This window comes from Clarias gariepinus, chromosome 13, assembly GCF_024256425.1.
Source record: "Clarias gariepinus isolate MV-2021 ecotype Netherlands chromosome 13, CGAR_prim_01v2, whole genome shotgun sequence".
NCBI lineage: Eukaryota > Metazoa > Chordata > Actinopteri > Siluriformes > Clariidae > Clarias > Clarias gariepinus.
Genome location: NC_071112.1, coordinates 6,850,005 through 6,869,547, shown reverse-complemented (window position 1 = coordinate 6,869,547; position 19,543 = coordinate 6,850,005). Strand labels below are relative to the sequence as shown.

The 19,543-nt window shown below is 38.8% G+C and overlaps 1 protein-coding gene across 2 annotated transcripts; it reads right to left on the bottom strand.

The window, feature by feature from the left end:
• Positions 1–4,510: 4,510 nt before the first annotated feature.
• Positions 4,511–19,310, bottom strand: LOC128535805 (solute carrier family 22 member 15-like). 2 transcript variants are annotated; one of them, XM_053509867.1, is made up of 12 exons: positions 19,076–19,310; positions 16,606–16,746; positions 15,705–15,837; positions 14,721–14,885; positions 13,210–13,339; positions 10,352–10,573; positions 8,714–8,854; positions 8,446–8,531; positions 5,707–5,815; positions 5,465–5,537; positions 5,140–5,298; positions 4,511–5,061 (listed from the first exon to the last, which is right to left on the bottom strand). In XM_053509867.1, exons 1-12 carry the CDS (start codon positions 19,157–19,159, stop codon positions 5,005–5,007), a joined length of 1,500 nt encoding a protein of 499 aa, XP_053365842.1. In that variant the 5' UTR covers positions 19,160–19,310; the 3' UTR covers positions 4,511–5,004. The 2 variants fall into 2 exon arrangements, with proteins under 2 accessions (XP_053365842.1, XP_053365843.1); XM_053509868.1 differs by having other exon boundaries at positions 5,746–5,815.
• Positions 19,311–19,543: the final 233 nt, after the last annotated feature.

Below are 19,543 nucleotides of genomic sequence, written 5' to 3'. Positions count from 1 at the left end.
ACACGTTTAATGCGGATAATAAGATGATCAAGAAAATATCACCAGGTGTGCTGAATGTTTTTGTTTTATATAGAATGACATATTGTTAATTTTAACCAACTATATAACCATGACTGAGCAAAAATAAATAAATAAAAATGAGTCACATGAGTCGCAAAAGAATAGCACAGATACACATGATCAGATGTTTTTATTGTAAAATAATAATAATATGCTCATTTCAAGAGTTCTACATTTTATAGGCATTTGGCAGACGCTCTTATCCAGTGCTTTAAAGTTTCTGTTATTGGATAGACCAGGGCTACTCAAATATAAATTTGAAAGGTATGGAATAAGATCACCGTCAAAAATATTTGTGCGTAAAAAAAAAGTAAAAAAGTGTGTGTAATTCTGTCTTTTGTCTGAGTTGGATTACAAAATCTACGGCCACGACAGCTTACAGATATGAGATTTTGTGTGTCTGAAATATACAAAACTCGTTTTTACAACTCCTCTGTTTCACAGACGAATTGCGAAATTACGCACACGAATGCTGTGTGTTAAACCACTGTCAAAAATACGTCATCAAGGCCACATGCACAGGCATTACTATCCGATGGAAGAGAAATCGATTCGGTGCATGCTCCCCGCCACCGTTTTAAACTCCTAAAATCTTACCTACTATTATTAAAACATCTCTGTAATTTTACTTCTCTTAAACATGTCCGAATCTGTGTAAAAAAAAAAAAAAAAAAAAAAACGTATCTGAGACGAGGAAAGAGCGCTTGGCTGCTGTTCTGGCATTTTGGCGCCAGTGGTTTAAAACAGTGGCGGGGAGCATACGCCGAATCGATTCCTCAGAACTAAAAAAAAAAAAAAAAAAAACGGCAATTCCCAAACTTTCGAACTATATACAAAAAATTACATGGTAGGCCTTTTAGTGTGAAAGGTGACACCTTCTTTGTGCCACCAGTTGTTTGAACTTATAAAAGGTGTGAGGGCCAGGCGGAGGCACTGATGTAAATGTTCATTGGTGAGGGTGTTGCGGTATGTGTTTTTCTCCATGTTTATAGTTGAAAAGGCAGATTCACAGCAGTACGTTGAGGAAAACATCTGAAGGGCCATCTTCTGCAGGAGAGGAACACCTGCCACAGTAACCATCCTTCTCCAAAAGGTGACAAGGTCACAGTGAGATTCCTGCAGTGCCAGGGTTTCTTGTAGCTCAATTAGCTCTGTTTGCAGGGTATTACGTATACATTTTTGCAACATCATTCCCATATTCTGTCAGTGGTAGAATTTACATATTATAAAAGGATAAATATTTAGTATTTATACAGTCAGATTGTTTTGACCACCATGTTTGTTAAGCTGGCTCCTTTCACAACAAGGTGTCACCCAAACAAAATCATTACTGTGAAATGATGAACACCACATGACCTTTTTCATTACTCCAAAGTCCAATATGTATGCTCACAAGCAAAAAGATTGGACTCTGGAGCAATGGAAAAGGTCATGTGGTCTGATGAGTCCAGATTGACCCTATTACAGAGTGATGGATGCATCAGAGTCAGAAGGGAAGCGCATGAAGTGATGCATCATGCACAGTGCCATCTTTATGCAAATTTCTGATGCCAGCGTTATGATCGGGGGTTGCTTTAGCTGGTTGCTCTAGAGAGGGAAATTTTTGCCCATTTATTTTTGCAAAATAGCTCAAGCTCAGATTGGATGGAAATCATCTGTGAACATCAATTTTCTAGTCCTGCCACAGATTTTCAATTGAATTTTGGACTTTGACATTCTAACATGAATATGCTCTGATCTAAATCATTTCATTGTAGCTTTGGCTGTATGGTTTGGGTCATTGTCCTGCTGGAAGGTGAACTTCTGCCCCAGTCTCAAGTCTTTTGCAGACCTTTTCAGAGGTTTTCTTCTAAGATTGCTTTGTATTCGGCTCCATCCATCAGGATTGACCAGCTTTACTGCTGAAGAAAACCAGCCACTCAACCTGATGCTGGCACCACCATTCACAGTGTCAGTTTTCTACCACATGTAGTGTTTTGCATTTAGACAAAAAGGTTTAATTTTGGTCTCATCTGACCAGAGAACCTTTTTCCACCTGTTTGCTGTGTCCCCCATATGCCTTCTAGCAAACTGCAGGATTTCTTATGGCTTTCTTTCAACAATGGCTTTCTTCTTGCCACTCTTCCATAAAGACCAGATTTGTGGAGTACATGACTAATAGATTCCCCTACCTGAGCTGTGGATCTCTGCAGCTCCTCCAGAATTACTACAGGCCTCTTGGCTGCTTCTCTCATTAATGCTTTCCCTGCCCAGCCTGTCAGTTGGATGGCCAAAACAATTTTTGGATGATGGATTGAACAGAGCTCTGTGAGATGTTCAAACCTTGGGATATTTTTGTATTTTTTAAAGAACTGCTTTAAAGTTCTCCACAACTTTATCCCTGACCTATCTGTTCCTGATGCTGTTCGTTTACTAATGTTCTCTAACAAACCTCTCAGGGCTTTACAGAACAGCTGTACACGTGGACTTGATTTACTAATTAGGTAACTTCTGAAGGCAACTGGTCCTGCTTAATTTTAGTTAGGAGTACGAGACTAAAGGGGGCTAAAAACAATTACACACTACATTTTTCAGTGTTTTATTTGAAATGATATATATATATATAAAACCATTTATCATTTTCTTTACAATTCAAAATTATGTGCCACTTTGTGTTGGTCTATCAAATAAAATTCCAATAAATTGCATTTATGTTTGTGGTTGTAAGGTGACAAAATGTGGAAAAGTTCAGGAGGTATGAATACTTTTGCAAGGTATTGTAAGATATATTGAAAGCAAATGCCTACTATTTGTTTCCTTCTTGTCAGATTGGATTAGACCCACCTTTAAGCAACCACTCACCTTCAATACCGCTTTATCCTGTATTCAGGGTCACGGGGAACTGGAGCCTATCCCAGGAGGCTTAGGGCACGAGGCAGGGGACACTTCATCAATCAATTGCAGGGCACACACACATACATACACTACAGCCAATTTTGGGGATGTCAATTAGCCTAACCTGCATATCTTTGGACTGTGGGAGGATAGCGGCGTACCCGGAGGAAATCCATCAAGCACGGGGAGAACATGCAAACTCCATGCACACAGAAACAGGAATCGAGCCTGGCCGGGAATCAAACCCGAACCCTGAAGGTGCAGGGCGACAGTACTAACCAGTGTAGGAGTATGTCCCAGAGACAAATAGCTAAAAATCTTGAAATTCCCCTTTCTACCATTGACAGAATAGAGTTTGGTTTAAAGTGGGGCTGTCAATATTAATGCATTAACGCACGTCACTAATGATTCTCAGCCATCCAGGTGAGGTTTTCTGGAGGTTGAGTCATGTCATATTTTAGTAGAACTAAGAATTTTTAAGGTGTTGCTATTTTTTATGCAAATTAATCATTTGGCGGCTTTCTTTTGTTTAGCTTTTTAATTAAAAGAAATTATTTTATATATGTAGAATTACTGTGCAGCAGCCTGCAAAACATTATGTTGCACAATTTAGCTACTTACTCCACAAAGTTCTTGAAATTACATATGTTAACCCCAAAGGCTAAAAATTACATTTAAATATTTCTCTCAGCTGGAGGTGCAGAACTGGCATTTCTACAGCAGGTTCCTGATTGTAGACTGAACTGATAAAGCTTATCTGTAGTTCTACTGCATGCAGCTAATCATCAACTGTTCCATGATAAGCATGACACCACTTTACGAGGATATCACAGTTAACTGGAAATATTTACTCCTTATACAGACAGACTGTTTTGACCACCATGCTTGTTAGCATGATCTTTGTAAGGAAGCCAAGGCATGCTTGGTATGTGACCCAAACAAAACCAGTACTGTGAAATGATTGAATACCACATGACCTTTTTCATTACTCCAAAGTCAGATATTTATACTCAGTAACATAAACACAAAGGATCATATGGTCTGATGAGACATCAGGGTAAGACGGGAAGTGCATGAAGCGATGCACCCATCATGCATAGCGCCCACTGTACAAGCCTCTGCAGGCACTGTTATGATCTAGGGTTGCTTCAGTTGGTCAGATCAAGACTAGATTTTAAGAGTTCTACATTTTTGCCACTTCATTCTCATATCTTGGCAGAGGTAAAATTTACATGTTATAAAATGATATCGCAGTTAACTAGAAATATTTAGTCAGATCTAATAAGAAGTGTGTTTACATGCTCAAAGCATTTAAACAGAATATAATCTTTTGACATGTGCAAATTGTTCCTGCTTAATCTGCAGAAACACAATATTATTTTTTCCCAAATTTTGTGGTTAGGTTAGGGTTGCCACTTTTTCCAATAATTCCAGATTTCTGCATTATGATTGGCTACATACATACATACATACATCCATACTGTGTATTTAGAATGTAATGTAATATTTATCTCTTTTAAGCACATCAATAAATGAATATAGCTTAGTGGTATTTCTCATTTAAAAAAAGCCTCTCTTCATTTCTCAATGATTTTTATTATCAAATTATTCTCCTCCCAATTAAGAGACAACCCCAAGATATATGCAACATATACAGATATATATGTACATACCTCTCCATCTGTCACAACTGATAAGAGAGGCATTTATAAATATTCTACAATTCTGTGATACAGGTAGTGTGTAGTGTTAATGTTGTAGTGCTTTCTGAAGCACATCCATTATGTACAGTCAATTGGTAACAATGTGATAATAGTGAGCTAGCGCTGTTTGCAATGCACAGGTATCAGTCAGAAATGATTCATTAGCAGAAGCATTAATGGCATAATTGTAAAACGGAATGAAAGCTCTTCTGCTGAAATGCATTAAAAAAAAAAATTTTTTTAATACCTCAAGTGTTTACAGAAGGCTAAGTGCACACACACTTTCTGTGAATCAGATTGGCACAGAACAAGTCGATATGGCATGATATTGACGAATAAGAGTCTTCTGTCCGTGAATGTGAGCGTATCATTCACTATCAGATCCTCTTCGACTCGACAAGTGCTCATCCGCCAGCAGATGAACCTGTGGAAAACAACCCACATTAGAGCGTCCACAATGCTGAGTAACATCACCACCTGGTATGGGCGGAGCCAATGCTACCTGTGTGTCTAGGATCCGCTGATAAACAGGGGCAGAGAGTTCCTCTAGTGTCTCGGCCACTGGCTTGTTGAATGTTTCTGGGAGGAGAAGTCCTGTGGCTCCGGCTGACACACCAGTCAGGCAGAACACCATGAACGGCATGGACGCATGCAGCACTTTCTGAACGATCAACAAAACACAAATGTTATGTCATCATTAATGTGAGGGATGTACCAAAAGTAATGCAAAAGTAGGCATAATGTTTTTATTAACTGACATAGGTGGTTCAAATTCCACATGTTGGAAGATGCAAATGCTTGTGATGTACATACTACACAGTACTTACCATACTAGGAATAAATGGGGCCAAAATTCCTCCAACCCTACAAGACATGGAGCAGACGCCCAACCCTGCGTTCCTGAATCACACACACACACACACACACACACAAATCTAGACAAACATTTCATATCGCAGACTTCATAGTTCAATTGCTATTTGAGCGCTTGCAATGTAGTATCTAATACCCCTGTAAGAATGAGCGGGCTAGTGTGTGTGTGTGTGTGTGTGTGTGTGTGTGTGTATACCTGATGACAGTGGGGTAAAGTTCTGATGTGTACACATACACAATGTTAAATGCAGCACTGACCATCAGCTTCCCCAAAAGAGCCAAAGAGCTGCCATTGACAAACGAACCTTTTGTGAAAGAGAGAGAAATATGGAAACAGGGATAAACCAAGAAACAGTCAGTCCAATCTTTTTTCGCCTAAAATTACCATCTAAAAATGAAGGGTTATCTTATATTCATAGATTTAATTTCTGCATTTATTATATTTCTCCAACAGTAAACAGCACTAATTAGACATGCATGTGAAGACAGTCCAGAGCCACAGTTCACCACATTATTCCTAAGCAGCTTTACAGAAAGCTGGATGTATATTTTTGTAGATCAACAATGAACAACCTACAGGTTTAGAAAAGTAGAGTTCAACAATAGGAAGTGTGTAAAAATGTGTTCATGTTCAGCCCTGAATAGTCTTCATGATTAATTCAATTAAATTTTATTTGTATAGCGCTTTTAACAATTGTCATTGTTGCAAAGCAGCTTTATACAATCAAAAAAATTATAATTATTTATGATTGTTTTTGTTCTGTATGCAGATCCACAAAGACATAAATCAGCACCAATCATCTAGTGACCAATCGTGATGTTTGGGAGGAGGATCTACAGCTTCGGCTGGAAGCACCTGCATGGAAGAAAACAGTCATTCATGCCATGCGAGAGATTGACGCTTTCTCCAAAATAGATTGTGGTCCTAGTGACATGTTAGTTCTTTTCAACACATGCATGCTGCTGATAGTTATTAAATTTGCATGTAGAAAGAATGATTCGTGTGAATTAAGTGAACATTTAAAAACCTGCAGTGTACATTTGCTTTTGAGGTTTGGACGGTTAAGTAGGACCACACTTATACATGTCTAGACATCCAGAGAAGGAGAGGATGCAAACCTTAATACTTTTGGTTATTAGATTGGCAAGCATAGTGTAGCTAGACAGAAGTGTTCCTTTTGTTTTTTTAGTTATATATTTAACGTTGACAAGAGAAGATGTGAGATGTAAAGACAGAGATAGTTGGAAATAAATGGTCCGCTGTGGCGATCCCTAACATGAGCAGCCAAAAGAAGAAGTTGTATATTAAAAGTGTGACATTTTGGGAACTTTGTGGTTTTGGTTTTCATTTTGTTCTTCCCTTTAGCACCTTCCATCTTTCAGTTATTTGTTAGTTTTGTCCATGTAAAATACTGTTGTCTACTGTTTACTGTCTATCTATTTTGTGTTCTTTCTTAATTCCAAGGTGTATATAAAAGCAACTGTATGCATGTAAAACACTACTAGATTAACAACAAGTCTCTGACATGTATTCGGGCATTATTGACCATGGCGTTGCTTACTCCCATGGCCTGGCTCTCCCTTGGCCTAGACTGTAGCCAGGGTACATAACACCAACGTCCACACAAATTACTCCACTTTTGCTGGATTAATGGCCTGGATGAGAAAGGAGAAAGGTTGGAGATCAGGCCATCAAACCAGGCCCGTAAAAACCACAGTTGCAGTTGGAACAACATAATTATCCAGGTATTGGAATACTCCAATACCTGAAGTCTAATGCCAGGTATATATATATATATATATATATATATATATATATATATATATATAATTTTTTTTTTTATAATTTTTTTTTTTTGGTGCAATGACTGACTGACAGAGATGAAAAAAAAGTAAGTATTGTACATGTTCTTTGTTGCTGTATTTAAGTACATATTTCGAGTAACTGTACTTTACTTGAGAATACATTTTACTTTGCTTTTAAAGACAACAAATGTCTGTACTTTTAATTAACCACATTTCTGCATGGTGTTGCGTTTCCTAAGAGCAGTGATGTGTAGTATTCGAAGGGGGCCACCTGCTGACTATTATGTGTAACTACATGACTTGCCTTTCCTTCGAGACACACCTAATAACACAACATTTGAAATCAGAAGCAGAGCTGATTGGGGAAGCCGAGAGACAGTGAGACAGAAACAGAAATATTTTTTGATTATTAAAAAGGCTGAGAGTTACTATTTTTGATACTTAAATAAACTTGAAGGTGAATACTTCTGTACTTTTACTCAGGTACACAACTTAAATGGAGGACGTCCACTTTTACTCAAGTAATATTTGCTAAATGTAATCTCTACTTTTACTCAAGTACAAGATTGCATATTTTCCTCCTCTGCTCATTGGTAACTTGCTTGCTAGCCTCGGGAGACAAGATGAATTGTTGTTTACTTGTTCGCTGCACTGTTTACGGCTCCCTTTGAAACTGAGCAGTTTTGCGCAAAGTGTTCCTCAGGACCAGGGATGAAAACAGGAATTCTGCAGTTTTAACAGCTTTATACTTTTTTTAAAAAAATTAACAAGACAAATGCAGTTTCACATGTTACTGAGAAACCCATTGTCCTGAAGAGTCTGCTTCTTGTCATTAAATAAAGGAGCAGCTTCAGATTAGCAAAGCCATGATAATAACGGAGACCCATTCCCTAGAGGCTAACATCTCGCAGAATTTATTTTTTTATTGTACCACAGATAGAAGTACAAATGTGCACTTTACCTTGCAGCAGATAATCAAGCCTAATCTACTAAAATGTATTTAATAAAATGTTTTGAAATATTTAAATATTTTTTAAATAGGTTTAAAATCCTAGCAGTATATTGTTATTGTTGCTGATACTGTATGTCAAAAGTCTTATTATAGTAAAATACAGTATGGTCTCCTCACCAGGCCGAACAGGGACAATCACAGAGAGAAGGCAGCACAGACCAGCAAGGATAAGAAAACTTGCTAAAGATTTTCGCCTCCCAAACCTGAAACAGGTGGGCGGGAAGGAGGGGGAGAGAGAGAGAGAGAGAGAGAGAGAGAGAGAGAGAGGGAAAGAGAGAAAGTAATGAGTAAGATAATTTAACCAGCATTACAATGTGTTGTAGTGTTCATACAGAAAATACTGTAGGTATCTGCTGAGATATGTTAATGCAGTGTGTGTGAATACCAAGGCTTATTAATGAAGTATATGCACAGTGGGTATGCTGGCAGCTCCACTAGGCCGTACATGGCTACAGTGAGGTAGAGACTGCCTTTATCGTCACTCGCATTCATTGTCAGTCCATAATACACCAGACTGCATGCATACCTGAAAGATAAACGTGATGTACACATATAGACATTATCATACACAGCTGTACATAATTATGTCTAAATCCATTGTACCATGTTTGAGTATGATGGTGATATCCATTATACAAATTTTACAACATAGAAAGGCTTTAATGAAAGTTTAATTCCAAAATCCCAAACACACTGGGTCTATTGGCATTTAAAATGTTAGAAACTTACAGACACTTTGCAAATTTGTTGTCTGGATTTTGACACTAGGCTAACTGTACACCTTTTATCTTACACTCAACTCAAGATTCTTGTAGCGAGAGTAGGGAACAGGTGGAGGAAAATCTAGAGAGGTGGAGGTAAAGCAGAGAAATGAAGGTTAAGCCATAGCAAGACAGAATACATGTCTTGAGAAGGAGTGAATGAGAAGGACCCAAGTGGAACAGGGAGGCTACAGGGAAATGAAGATAAAGAAGGTGCAGGACTTTAAGTACTTAGCGTCAGTGGTCCAGAGCAACAGAGACGGTGGAAATGAGGTGAAGCAGGCAAGTTTGAAATGGTGGAGAAAAGTGTCAGGTATGTTGTGTGATAAAAGAGTATCAGCGAAAATGAATGGAAAGGTGTACAAGTCAGTGGTGAGACCAGCGATGCTCTACAGCTTAGAGACAGTGGTACTGGGGCAAAGACAGGAGGCAGAGCTGGATGTACTGTAGCAGAGCTGAAGATGTTGAGTTTTTTTTTTTGGAGTGACAAGGATGGATAGGGTCAAAAATTGAGTCCATCAGAGGGACAACCCATGTTAGGTGTTTTGGAGATAAAGTCAGAGAGGCTAAATTGAGGTGGTTTAAAAAAAGAATTGTGAATATATGGGTAGATGGACGCTAAGGTCGGAACTAGAAGACCAAAGAGGAGATTTATGGATGTGGTGAAGGAGGACATGAAGTTAGTTGGTGTAAGAGAAGACAATGCAGAAAAGACGATGGAGGGCAGGTGATTCGCTGTGGCAACCCCTGAGAGGGAACAGTCAAAAACAAAAAAGGAAGAAGATTAATTAAATTGGTATTAAATGACTAAAAAGGCTTCAGTTTCCTAGAGAGCATCAAGTGGTCTGATTAAGTCAGGTTTATTCCTATTCCAGAGCGATGTATGCACCAGGGAAAGAAGTGAAGTACATAAAGCGATGAACCCATCATGCATAGTGTCCACTGGACAAGCCTCTAGAGGAAGTGTTATGATCTGGGTTTGCTTTAGTTGCTCAGGTCTAGGCTTAGCAATGCTACGTGGAAATAAAATGAAGTCAGCTGACAACCTGAATGCACTGAACGACCAGGTCATCACATCTATGGAAGCTCGGTCAGCTTTCTCTCATCTTACATCAGTGTTATTTTAGTCTGTGTTCTCTTTTGATCAGATTTTCAGTAAAGAAGTTAACTGACTACACATGGTGTAAATGAGAACAATGTTCACGTGTCACCTAGTTGTGTGTTTAGTAAAGTGTTTAAATCGTGCACACACACATACTCACCAAACGTACATGAGGACAATAGTCCTGCAGCGCAGCACGCGGTGCCTGACCAGCTGCAGCAGTCCTGCTTTGGATGCCTCTGTGCCCGGTGTGCCTGGAGTTTTCCGCAGCTTCAGAGTAACACTTCCCTTTCCATTACGCAGTGCAAAATCCTGCAGCACTTTCTCTGTCTCCCCCGTCCGACCCTGAGAGTACAGCCAGCGTGGAGACTCGGGTAGCATGCTATCAATAACACAGACACACTCACCAATAAACATACGTCCACACAAATTCCAGAGTTAAACACTCACACTGAACAACTCTTTTTAGACCTCTGACAAGAATTAAATTTGGACTGAGCTGGGGCTTGGGACAGGAGCTTCATGGGCTTTCAACAAGAGTCACAAAATTCTCAAAGTCAGCCACACTATCATCTGAAGCCAGGTAGTGGTGCTAGCATGACATTCTTGAAGCAGGCAAGTGGAATCCAGCCCTCTGTCCTAAAAGCCAGGCAGTGGCACCAGAACAACGGTTCTGATGTCAGCTGGTGGAACCAGCACAACCATCTGGATGTCATGTAGTGGTGCCAATATAAAATCCTTAGTGCTGGGAGGTGGTACAAACAGGACATCTTTGATGATGAAAGGTTTAGCACAGCATGGCTAAGCACAGCATGGATAGGGCCATCTATGGCTCAGACAGCGCAGGGAATGGCTCTGGCTTTACCGGGCTTAGCCTGGGCAGAACAGGGCATCACACTGGCAGGACAGGGCATGTCAGAACATGGCCTAGCTGAGACAGAACTTGGCTTGGTTGACCTGGAATGGGAGGCCATCTGAGTCACCTCTGCAAAAATAAGCCTGGGTTTAGACTGAAACCTGAAATGAGGTCCTCTTATCAACCTTGCGTGCTGGGCTGTGCAGAATAACCAGATTAACCTCTGGAAGTGCGGCTGTAAAGATCACCAAAGTGATCTCAAGTTGCTGAGCTAGGAGCAAGGCATTGAGAACGGCTGTGGGTGCTGCCAGGTTATCCTCCACAGTGCAGTGAGCAAAAACCATGCTTGGAGCAAAGATGTGCTATAAGCTTGTGTTGACATGTGCTGTGGTGAGCCGTCTTATCAACCTTAACCTGAACTCCCCGGCGCTCTGTAAATTTAAGCATGGTGCAAGAAGCCGTCCCTCAGTCTGGACATCATGGAGCTCTATGCAGTCAACATGCGGGAACTCTTGCATCTTAACAGCTGTCAAACTGGTTTAAGCTCCACCCCAAATTATTTCTGGTTGAGCCTGATCCCAAAGTTTGGGGTACTGCTGTTTTATGCCCTCCACCAATTCCTGTGTGTGTCCCACTGCAACCGGTACCCTAGCCCACTTGCTTATTAAGCCAACAAACTGAGACAGCACGGATGTGTTTCAGTCCTTGCTTGTGGTTTTTGGGTCAGGCAGGAAATCCTAGTAGAGCCTGCACTGATTCAGGACACTGTGCAGGAGGGTGTATAGACTTTGTACAGATCTGGCACAAGCCACTGCTTTCATGTGGGAAAAGTAACCACTCTCACATCAGCCCCAAGGCTGCCCACTGGATCCTGAATGCAGTCGTGCATGATGGATGCAGGATGCAAATGCAGGCAGGTGTTTATTAAACATTAAGCTGCGGTCAGAAGTGTATATTCTGGGTTTGCACTAATTTCTTTAAACTGGTCTTTTTCTGGTGTTTAATGAATATACAGCATACATTCACACATACATACAGTACAGGCCAAAAGTTTGGACACACCTTCACTCATATGGTTTCTTTATTTTCATGACCATTTACATTGGTAGATTCTCACTGAAATGGTTTTCCAACAGTCTTAAAGGAGTTCCCAGAGGTGTTTAGCACTTGTTGGCCCCTTTGCCTTCACTCTGCGGTCCAGCTCACCCCAAACCATCTCGATTGGGTTCAGGTCCGGTGACTGTGGAGACCTTTTTTTGTTAAGTACATAACTCCACATGTGTTCATTCATAGTTTTGATGCCTTCAGTGAGAATCTACCAATGTAAATGGTCATGAAAATAAAAAAAACACATTGACAGATAGATGAGAAGGTGTGTCCAAACTTTTGGCCTGTAATGTACATACAAACCACAAGAAATTGTTATATGAGATAGTAGATGTGCCTCTGACTTTTAAGTGTGGAATTTAATTCACTCATAAGCATGTTTTAAAAAAATAAAAGCACCATCTATTGAATGTTGGAATTTGAACTAAAGTTTTTACATGTTATCGTAAATATATATCACATTTATTTAGTGGATTTCAATTGCACGCTCATAAGTGCATATTAAAAAAGTACAGCGCCATCTGTTGATTCATTTTGAGATTAATTAATGATTTTTAAGGTCGATTTTTAATGATATAAGGGCATTTTCCATTTAAATTTCAAAGTAGCATATCTTCTCTTCCCATTGGCCAACTATGATGAAACAAAGCCTATATGTTACCTGAAGCTCGACCAAATACACCTGTGAGTGTACACGTGATGCATGCACAAACAAAAATTCCAAAAACCATCTTGATTTTTTTAATTACTTATCTTACATGCCCCATAATAATTTTTTAGCAAATATCTTTTACGTACAGACATGCTATCTAAATGAACACACTCAAGTTCATGAAACGTTCATATTATATGTTAACTTCTGACACCAGCTCTATTTACACTCTAAAGTAAAATAACATAGCCTATATTTTGGCTAATGCACTGAAATAAGCTTTATTTATCATATCCTTACCTAGCATTATGTTTTCAGTATAACGATTTAAATTTCCTCACTACTGCACACTGTTTTAGTGGTATGCAGCCATTAAAGCCATAATTTAGATAGTCACACGTACATGCAAAAGAGAAAGAGCAGCACACCGGGGCAGTTAGCAGCAAAAGCCAGGTTTCTCCAGGACCTGATGTAGTAGCCAAGAAGAGCAAACAGAGCGATGCCCACTGCAAACGTCATGTTGGTTATCGTTCCTGTAACACACACAAACGAGCAAAGCCTTGCATATTTATACTTTTCCACATTTTGTTCATATTTCTCAATTTGATAAAATGTGAGTTATTATATATTTTGTGGAGAGTCATGATCAGTGTTGAGGTACGTTACTTTTTAAAGTAACTAATTGCATTACAAAATTACTGTCATTAAAAAGTAATTAGTTACATTACAGCGTTACATTCTGAAGTAACTAGTTCGAGTACCTTTCCATTGCAAAAAAATAAAAACTCCTTTGTGATTCCTCGTGCATGTTGTTTTAGTCAAGATATTTATAATTTTTTTACCATAATATAATTTTCCATAATCTAACATAATAATTTACCTTTATAATCATTCTACCATCATCATTCAGTGAAGTTTGGCCCATAATCTGTTAACTACTAATACTAATAATATTATTAATATATAATATAATTACTAATAATAATGGCGCTCTTGGTGAATTGATTACGTGATTACGTTTCCATGCTTCCACGTGTCGGTCCTCGCAGATCTTATGGAACTTCGCGGTCACTCGCGACGACTCACAGGGCCTAACACCGCTTCTTACCGCGAGACAAACCGCACAGGTGAGATAGGGGTATAACAGCAGGAATAACAAAGGGGGCAGAAAAGTAATTTAAGTACTCATGATACATAATTCCATTTATATAATCCCATCTCAGTTCCAGGTTTTAACACTACAAAACAGGAAAGGTTCACCAGGTGAATGCTTGCTTATATAAGGCACTGTATGACACACTGTATGGTTATGGCTTACTAGCACTACACGTGTAAGCAAACATCCTGAATCCAGTTGTTTACTAAACACAACAGGTTGTGCATGTACAGTACGATGAGAAATTCTTACGCACATGCAAATAACTACCTAAGAGCAAGGATTTCTTAAAAAAAAATCCATAAAAAGCAGTTAACAGTAATTAATGAAACAAAGTCAATGATTGGGGAGATGACCCTTTTCTTAAAATATAGTATCTGGTACAATTTGTGCAGATTTATAAGTAAAATAAATGCTTAGTTTTACTGAACACCCTGCAGAACCAGTAACAATCCTTCTGGGGAGCTTGTCGTATCTGCTTCTTTTTTGATGCAGCAAAACCAAGAGGCTTTTTTTTTTCTTTTTTATGTGTGTGAAAAGTATTTTATATAATATGCTGCTGTTTTTTCTGACCTACAGATATGTTCCTGTATTATAAAATGTTTTTTGGGTACAATATTTATGTTTGGAAATCAGATTTTTTATTTTTTAACCTGACTTAAGACTTTTGCACATTACTGTGCAAATATGTTGTGCAGTGCCAACTGAATGTACTGACTGTACTGTACAGATATTGCGACAGCTCCAGATGGCGCTACCTGTTAGAGCCCAGTAGGCTTTACCCACGTACTCCTGTGAGAGGATGAAGCAGACGAGGGCCATCCCTCCGTTCATCAACCCGACCATCAGCCGTGACAGGGCGAAGAGCTCATAACTAGGGGCCAGCGCACTGCCGTATGCAAAGAGCATTTCAAAGAATAGACCTGAAAAGAAATAGAGAGACACTAGAATCTGAATTTGTTCTGATAATATCAGAACATAAAAACGTGCACCAGGCATCTAAAGGTCAACGTCTATCAGTGTAGTGATACACAGTGTGGGCCAAAGGTCTGGATCTACAGGCAGAAAATGCTTTTAAATGATAGCCTTTGACGTTAAGAACATTAAACATTTCTTAATGTATCAGACTGCAGACGAGTCCAAAGAAAAAGACACCAAAGATCTCTATTAGATCTGGGTCTGAAAAATATCTAATTTATCAAATTTAAAGGGCATGTATTATGCAGGATTCACTTTTTAGTCGTCATTAAATATTTAGATGGGTCTAAATGTGAGATGAATAAATACACTGCTTTCTGTTTTGCACGGTATTTAAACAAGCCAGTTGAATGAGGAATGAAACTGAGGGAGTATAAGGTAAAAAAAAAAAAGCATTACCTGAGGGGTATATCAGCTGGGAATTAACACACACACACACTTGGGAGAGCTCTGAGACTTTGGTTAATTTGTTAAAGAAATAGTGTGATATGGAAACTTTAGGGAAAAATGCCTGCGGATGAAGAATTTTAGTTCACGCTGTATATACACAATGAGGTAGTGAATGTTTCATGAAATATTCTGAACATTGATTTACTACTTAATTAAGAGTTTTTGTTGTTATTTGAGGTTATTTGTTTGTTTATAGAAGTCAGTAAGAACCATACAATAATTGTTAAAGCCTTGATTAATAAATAATAGGTAGAAAATAGAGGTCAGCCTTTCTTATTTAAACTGCTAAGTATTAAATAGAGAAGTCTCAGTACTGATGAGGAAGATGGGTCTCCTGCCGATTTTGTCAGACAGCGGTCCGAACAGCACGTTTCCCACGAGCACACCGACAAAAAACAACGATCCTGCCAGGCTCACTTTGTACGCCTCCTCCTTGACCAAATACCACTGCAAAACACACCAAACACACACTGAGGTGATGACACATGCACAATATCTCAATTTCAAAATTACTGTTAAGAGTCAGAATTCATAATCACACAAAGTAAAAATAGTTGCTTAATATAATGAACAAATCTACAGTTTGAATAACAGTGCTGTTGATTTCTCAATTCTGATTGGTCAGAAGTGTTAATTATAGAGTTTTCAGAAGAGCAGCTTCAACAGTACTGCAGGTATAATTTGCTCTAACATTTTTTATAATTTTAATATTTGCTCTAACAATTTAATCTAACAATTTTTTTATTAGTCTAATGATTATTGTTCATGGTTAATCAAGCGATAATTTTCTAGTTACATGAACCTTCTATTTACCGTCATGTTCTCATAAAATAATTATCTTACAAAAAAAAGTTTTCCCGCATAAACAAACAAGTATTAAAAATGAATAAGTCCAGCAGTCATGTGAGGCACACATACAGTTACAAATTTATTTTATTTTTTTAAATAAATAAATAAACTTTGCCCCTTTGTCAGAAGTAAAATCAGTGACATTTTTACTGTATGAATTTCTGAATAATATTGACTGCATTCCTGTCATAAAGGCCCATGCATTAATCACTATGCAGGAAGTTGCCATTTCTGCTTCTTTTTAGATGCTAGCATACAGTATGCTCTGGAGAATCTTCTCCTCACTAACGCAGTCCATAACAACACCACTTGACCTTGTCCAAAGGGTCATCATCTTCTTCCTGAACAAAATCAATGCTCTCTCACCTCCGTCACGATGGAGCGGTCGTCTTCCTTGAACGTCGCAGTCTGAGTGAAAGCTCCTCCTCTCTGTGTGACGGCATCGACCTGGTACTCGGGAACAGCACCGACTAGAACGATGAACATGCATTGACATGCCATGTAGACCTGTAAGATAAACAAGAGCATGTTCATTCATTGTTCAATGTAATTAGTGATTACTAGGGCCAGGGAACTTGTAAAGCGTCAGTGGAGTTAGGTGTGGAGTTATTGGCCATCTTGGCAAAGATGGGAAGTGAGTGATAAATTAAATATGAAAAAAAATTGTATAAATTGCGGTCAATTTGATGACCAATACACTGAAGACATCTAGAGGAAGTTCGTTCCACCACCTAGGTGCCAGAACAAAAAAGAGCAGTGCTGTAGGATCGGGGGGAACTTGGTGCAGTGCATGGTGTGATTAGAGGTGAGAGGTAGATGGGTGCTGGGCTATTTTTAGCTTTGTGGGCGAGCATCAAGGTTTTATTTGATGCAGGCAGCTACAGGAAGCTAGTGGGGAGAAGTGGGGTGAAGTGGGAGAACTTGGGAAGGTTAAAAACAATGCCGCTGCATTCTGGATCAGTTGCAGAGAACGAATGGTGGACAGAGGCAGACATGCCAGGAGCGAGTTGCAATAGTCCAGTCTTGAAATAAGAAGGGACTGAAAAAGCACCTGAGTAGCCTGTGAGGAATGAAATGAGCGGGTTCTTCTGATGTTGTAAAAAAGTATTCGACAAGAGATTTCTTTAAGACATTTCCTTTTTTTAAATAGTACCTGGAGTGATGCTGGTGTGGCACAACATTAAGGAAAAAATGGAATTACAGAATACATGGGGTTATGCTGTTATAGGAAAACAGTTAACAAGGCACCATATCATAAGTGATCACTGAAACTAATCTGTTCTGCAGAGTCAAGATTTTATATACCATATAAACAAATAAATTGTGTATGCTCTTTAGTCATAAAATTAAAAGATATATATTTTTTGGCAAACTGATGTATCATATATGAAAAATAGGAAGACAATGAAACATGCTGGTGGAGAAAAATAATCAATGTTGTGGTAATAAGTACCTCACCCTCTCAGGAGAGTGAAAGTGTCGGGATGTAAAGCCTGCAGCTGATCATTTGAATTACAAACATTCTTCAGGTGCTACTGATACATTTGTGCAAAAGTCCACCCTTTTCTTGATTTGCTTCTAAAGAAGCAGAATTTCTTGTTTTTTTTCCCTGAAGGACGTTTTGGCTGTCATTTTCAATCTCCATTTTCTAACTCCAGATTTTTTCACAGTACTGCATATCGACAGTGCGCTCAAAAAATCACTGCAGATGTTCGGTCCTGTCATTTCAAAAGAGACGTTCCTACAACTACAGGCATCTCACCTGTTAATCTAAACAAAAATACTACAGGTTTGAGGTTAAAAAGACATTTCCCAAACGTTCTGACGATCCTTTCTCTGAGGTCATTATTTGGGGTCAGAATTATTTTTTTTTCCTCAAAGGTTCATGAGTTTAGTGTGTGCATCTCTTTTGTTTTTTTCTTTCCCCCTATTCTCTTTGTTGTACTTGCTCATGCTGAAAACCTGAATAAAACATTTTGCTATAACAGAAGTGTCCACCTCTTCAGAGCTGATATTCTAAAGCAGACCAAGAGGAAACAAAGAATCTTACAAGATATACAGGACTGTCCACCACTTCCATGGTTTATTCCCCTCTCATTTTGGCTACATAGTACAGGTAATAATTTAAAACTACTTTCACCCCTTTCACACTTAACTCTCGGTCGAGCAGTTGTAACGGTCACAGTTAGCCAACAGTCGTGAAAAAATACGAAGCAAAATAATTGGTTAAATAAAGAAACAAATATCAAAACAGCGATGTAGGTGTAGGCAAGAGGGCACAGCTCGAGTACTGTAGATATCGCATCCATACCGTTGTTTATTTAACCAAATATTTTACTTTGCCAACAAATATATTTCCACAATTGGCCAAAAGAACTAACCGGGACTAGTGCTGATATTCTTTACAACAGCACTTCATCTTGTTTGATATTGCTTAAGTACATCATGATGCATCATCTAGTTCAGTGGATGAACCCTGGAGGAACAAGTATAAGTGAAGCATGTGTTACAAGCTTTAACCTAAAATAATGACATGCAAAACACAGCATTTGCTGTGGAGATTTGACTGAGTTACATTTCACCTTGTCTTACACAGTAGCAAGAACAAACAAACAAAATTACATTAATAAACTAAAAAGACCTCCAACCTACAGTATATATACACACTGAATTATCCAAGTATACATAAAATCACATATTACACACAAGCTTCAGCCAAAAGCAAGTCTTAGATTTATGAATGTGTGTTTAATGTATATAATAAATTACAGCATATGCACATACGCACGCGCACACACACGATGCTAAACATAGAGCTAGCTAGCCTTGACATTACCTGCAGCAATATCAGCACTGTAACCATGCGCTTCTGGTATCCGCCAAACTCTCCAACAAGTTGAAAAGCTTCTTCCAAATCCATTTCTGATAAATATTTTCCCACATAACATGTCACAGGGTTTTAAAAACTAAACATCTGCTTAAAACAAATGAAAACACTCAGGTCTCTTCCTGATGCACAAGTCAGATCGCGAATCCCAAATGCATCAACTTCGCCGTCTAGTGCACTTCGAAGAGCGCACACGCTTCCCATTCCGCCCGCTGAGAAAGTGCACTAGAGTAGGAAGTGAACGAGTGTGTATAATCGGGCAGCTGAGAAACGCGTAGACGTGGAACCGAGTCATGTGACTTGGTCCGCAAATATGATTGGTGGAAACTGTACAATTGAAATCCCGCTCAAGAAAGTGGTGATGAGGCTCGGATTTTTAACCCTTTGTTTACTGGATTTTAATTCTTATCCAAAAAT

Excerpts from the sequence above, each read along its gene's own strand:
- LOC128535805 (XM_053509867.1), bottom strand. The coding sequence starts at position 19,159 with ATGGATTTGGAAGAAGCTTTTCAACTTGTTGGAGAGTTTGGCGGATAC. Across the intron at positions 5,299-5,464 it reads CCCCATTTATTCCTAGTATG|AAAGTGCTGCATGCGTCCAT; the intron begins GTAAGTACTGTG and ends TTGATCGTTCAG. Across the intron at positions 5,062-5,139 it reads AGCGGATCCTAGACACACAG|GTTCATCTGCTGGCGGATGA; the intron begins GTAGCATTGGCT and ends TGTTTTCCACAG.